The following is a 4,344-nucleotide window of genomic DNA, read 5'->3' as shown; positions in this document are numbered from 1 at the left end:
AAGCGGCGGCCGCGCCGCTGGTGGAGACGATGCTGCGGCGCTCGGCGCGCTGCCTCATGGAGGGAAAACAGCTACTGCTGCTCGGCGCGGGAGGTGTCAGCAAGAAGTTCGTGTGGGAGGCGGCGCGCGACTACGGGCTCAAGGTGGGCGGGGCGGGGCTCAAAGTTCCGGCCTGAGTGGTGGAGGCAGGGCCCGGGGCGGGGCCAGGGGCGGTGTTGGCCTTGGGGCGGGGCCTGCGCGAGGCGATCTAGCCGGGGGCATGGAGCCCAAGCGTAGGGGCGGGGCCTGTCGCCCTGTCCAGGTTAAGAGTCTCAACTTTTTCCCGCCCCTAGCTGAATTTTGTCCCTGCTAGGAGTAAAAGGCCACTCGGGACACCAGACCAGCAGTCCCAAGCCCTAACCCTGGTGGTTTCCCTACGAACCCTGGTGGTTCCCTACAAACCCTGGCCAGACTGAGCCTGCCAGTGGGAAAGATTCCACCAGCCCTCTCTGCCACCCCTCCCATCTAGATGACACCCGCCCCGCCTCCTGCAGCCATCTTTCCTCTGGCTAAACCTTACTGAGCTCCCAGGTTAAGCACTGCCTCCTCTAGGTTGCCTTCCCTACCCTCTCGGCTGGATTAGGTGTCCCACCTCTGTACCTTCTACTCAATCATCAACAAATATGTTTTGAGCGCATAGCACTGGTGAAGCTGTCTCCCCTGAGGGCCAGGACCATGTTCTAGGCCCCATCCTATTGCCCAGCGCCCAGCACAAGCTGATCTCGGTGTGTTGCCGCCCTGTGGTTTCTGCAGCTGCACCTGGTGGAGTCAGACCCCAACCACTTTGCGTCCCAGCTGGTGCAGACCTTCATCCACTTCGATATAACAGAGCACCGGAGGGATGAGGAGAATGCACGGGTGCTGGCGGAGCTGGTGCGGGCACGTGGCCTGCAGCTAGACGGCTGCTTTTCCTACTGGGATGACTGCCTGGTGCTCACGGCCTTGCTCTGCCAGGAGCTGGGTCTGCCCTGCAACCCGCCAGCCGCCATGCACCTGGCTAAGCAGAAGAGCCGCACCCAGCTGCACTTGTTGTGCCGCCATGGCCCACCCTGGCCTGCACCCTCCCTCTATGCTGTGCCCTGCTGCCCATTGGAGAGCGAGGCCGACGTGGACAGGGCTGTCCGCCAGGTGCCCCTGCCAGGTGTCATGAAGCTGGAGTTTGGGGCGGGTGCAGTGGGTGTACGGCTGGTGGAGGACGCGTCGCAGTGCCATGAACACTTTTCCCGGATCGCCCGAGACCTGCAGGGTGAGGCCGACCACCCCGGCATCGGGCTGGGCTGGGGCAATGCCATGCTGCTGATGGAGTTCATCGAGGGCACCGAGCACGACGTGGATCTGGTGTTGTTTGGGGGGAGACTGCTGGCTGCCTTTGTCTCCGACAATGGCCCCACACGGCTGCCTGGCTTCACTGAGACGGCGGCCTGCATGCCCACTGGGCTGGCACCGGAGCAGGAGGCGCAGCTGGTGCAGGCAGCCTTCCGCTGTTGCCTGGGCTGCGGGCTGCTGGATGGGGTCTTCAACGTGGAGCTCAAGCTGACTAGGGCTGGGCCGCGGCTCATCGAGATCAACCCCCGCATGGGTGGCTTCTACCTGCGAGACTGGATCCTGGAGCTTTATGGTGTGGACCTGCTGCTCGCTGCTGCTATGGTGGCCTGCGGCCTGCGGCCTGCCTTGCCTGCCCACCCACGCGCCCGTGGCCACCTGGTGGGTGTCATGTGCCTGGTGTCCCAGCACCTGCAGGCGCTGAGTTCCACCGCCAGCCGCGAGACCCTGCAGGCTCTTCACGACCAGGGCCTGCTGCGTCTCAATCTGCTGGAGGAGACCCTTGTGCCTGGAGAATACGAGGAGCCCTACTGCAGTGTGGCCTGTGCTGGGCCCAGCCCAGCCGAGGCCCGTCTCCGCCTCTTGGGCCTCTGCCAGGGCCTGGGCATCGACGGGCCCCACTATCCCGTTGCCTACTTCTTGTCCCACTTCAAATAGTGCTGGGGCCAGAGGGCAGGGGCAAAGTGCTGGAGGGGATGCGGTGGCGCCCTCTGCTCCCTGGTGCTCTCCCTGCTTCTCTTCCCATGGCCCTGCCCCAACCATTGGAGAGGTCTGGTCCCCTCCAAGGCCCCAGGTCTGTTCCACAGCGGCAGGGCTATTTTGACACCACGGCCTCCTGGACTTGAGGGGCCACGAAAGAAGTAGCTGGTGGGCTGCTTGCCCTCCCGACGGCCCCAGTCCAGCTTGTAGCTTCCCAGGACTCTAGTCATGGAGAAGCAACAACAGCTGCAAATACACACACACACACACACACACACACACACACACACACACACACACACACACACACACACACACACACACACCCTGCCCCCAGGTTAGTTCGAGTGGGCCCAAACCCAGCCCATCCTTCCCACCCCTCCAGGTCTGTCTCTTCCTGCTGCCCACAGGAGAGAACCTGGCCTCTGGCTCTGGACAAATCCCAAGAAAATCTGAGACTAAACCCCTCGTCCTCCTACTCTCACCCCCTCATTTAACAAATTCTAGATAGTTCTGGAGCCTGCTGACAATGTTTGGCAGTGCTCCACCTGCCTCATTTGGCCTGAGCAGTAGAAGCAGGTGACCTGGGGTCAGTAGTAACCATCTCCCCTCCAGGCAGACACTATTGCCCCATTCTACAGAAGAGGAAACAGGCTCAGAGAGGAAAAGCCACTGCCTCGATGTCATACCACAGTGGATGAAGAGTCGAGGGACAAGATGCAAGGTCCAGGTTTCTGATTTTACTAAGTTGTACCTGCCCACTCAGCTTCCAGGCCCCACTCACCTCCTATATGTGGCCCTGAGACATGTGAACACCCCTCCCGTGCACTACGCACCTTATCCACCAAGCTTTGGTGCTTTGGCCTCAGGCACACCTAACTAGCATTGGCAGAGGAGACCCTACACTCCCTTCCTCATTCAGGGGAGGCTGCTTTAAGAACTCTGCCTCTGTGCTGCACAGGAGCTGTGGACAGCTCCATAAGCGTCCCTCTCCAAATAAAGGCTTATGGACTAGTGAAACGTCCAGAGTCTGGGATAGGTTCTTGCGACTTGGCCAACACTTCTCAAGCTCAGGTAGACAGGGGATGGGGAAGGGGGAGGGAGAGGTAGTTAGGGGATACCCGTAGCGTCTAGAGCTAAGGATAAACCGCCACACTGACCAGGCCTCTGGGTTGACCTTTGGCGAGGGGCCTGCCAGGGGCACCTACACCAGGACCCAAACCCGAGGGTGGAATTACAACGAGGGCCACACCCAACCAGATAACCCTCCTCCAGCCTGGAGACCCTGAATTCTGTCCATCTGAGCTCATATCTAGCCTCCCTTGTCCAACTGGAATGCACACCCAGACAGCTTCCAAAAATCAGAACTCATCCAAGGCCTGGTCTGGCCCAGTTCACACTCCCAGAGTCCCATCCGACAAGAATCCATCCCCAAATCTAAACTCGCGGACTAGGTTTGGTGTGTTCATTATTGTAGTGTCACCAAACACAAGTTCGTGTGTCTGACGCACAGCACAAGCCCATAATTACGGGTGGCTCAGTGAGACCCAAACCCTTTCCGACAGGAATCTGGCAACAAAGCCCAGCAGCGAGCTGAGCACGGAGCAGTAAATACTGACTTGAGGGTCCTCGAGCGGGAGGCACGTTAGAGACCGTGATGCAGCAGCCGGCTCCCTTTCAGAGGCGAACAGAGAGACATACTCGACCCGCCTCTCGCCACCACCCAGACAACCTGGCACCGTAGGGCTCCAACAGGGCTGGGAATTGCATTTACACTCACACCTGCATGCACTTCGACTCTGCCCTGTCCAAAGTCAAAGTCGCCCCAGAACCAAAATGGTCGGCTTCCAGGAGGCCCTTGTCCTGTGCCGCCCCGGAGGAAGCTGTGCTGGGAAGACTGAGGGGCCCGCGGAAGAAGGTTCGGCGGGCTTTAGCACCCCGGCACTCAGGAACTACCATTCCCGAGATGCCTTGTGACGGACGCCAACTTTTCTCGCCGCCAGCTCGCGGGAGGGGCAGTCTCTTGCGTCATCGGTGCGCGAAACCGCAGTCGCGGAGTGATGACGGAAGGCCCGGGCCGGCCTGTCAGTCAGAGCGCTGCTAGGTAAGCGCCTGGGGGCCCTCGGGGCCGGCGCAGGCATGGCGGCGGTGTTTGACCTGGACCTGGAGACGGAGGAAGGCAGCGAGGGCGAGGGCGAGCCAGAGTTCAGCCCCGCGGTGAGTGGTCCGCCCGGGCGCAGCTCGATGCCGGCTCGATCCCATCATCCAGGCGGTGGGATCGCT

The 4,344-nt window shown here is 60.9% G+C and overlaps 2 protein-coding genes across 2 annotated transcripts in view; both read left to right on the top strand.

Annotated features, from left to right (window-relative positions):
• CARNS1 (carnosine synthase 1) overlaps positions 1 to 2,019 on the top strand; it is a 5,690-nt gene extending 3,671 nt beyond the window's left edge. Inside the window, exons 7-8 of the mRNA XM_007450457.1 lie at positions 4 to 143; positions 793 to 2,019. Coding sequence (XP_007450519.1) covers positions 4 to 143; positions 793 to 2,019 — 1,367 coding nt within the window. The remainder of the gene's footprint in view (positions 1 to 3; positions 144 to 792) is intronic.
• Positions 2,020 to 4,163: 2,144 nt separating this feature from the next.
• RPS6KB2 (ribosomal protein S6 kinase B2) overlaps positions 4,164 to 4,344 on the top strand; it is a 5,643-nt gene continuing 5,462 nt past the window's right edge. The window contains exon 1 of the mRNA XM_007450432.1: positions 4,164 to 4,278. Within this exon, the coding sequence (XP_007450494.1) occupies positions 4,201 to 4,278 (78 nt within the window). The 5' untranslated portion in view covers positions 4,164 to 4,200. The remainder of the gene's footprint in view (positions 4,279 to 4,344) is intronic.

The sequence above is a fragment of the Lipotes vexillifer genome, unplaced genomic scaffold, assembly GCF_000442215.2.
Source record: "Lipotes vexillifer unplaced genomic scaffold, Lipotes_vexillifer_v1.1 scaffold1477, whole genome shotgun sequence".
NCBI classification, from domain to species: domain Eukaryota; kingdom Metazoa; phylum Chordata; class Mammalia; order Artiodactyla; family Lipotidae; genus Lipotes; species Lipotes vexillifer.
The sequence above is the reverse complement of the archived record's forward strand: the minus strand, read 5'-3'. Positions and strand labels throughout refer to the sequence as shown.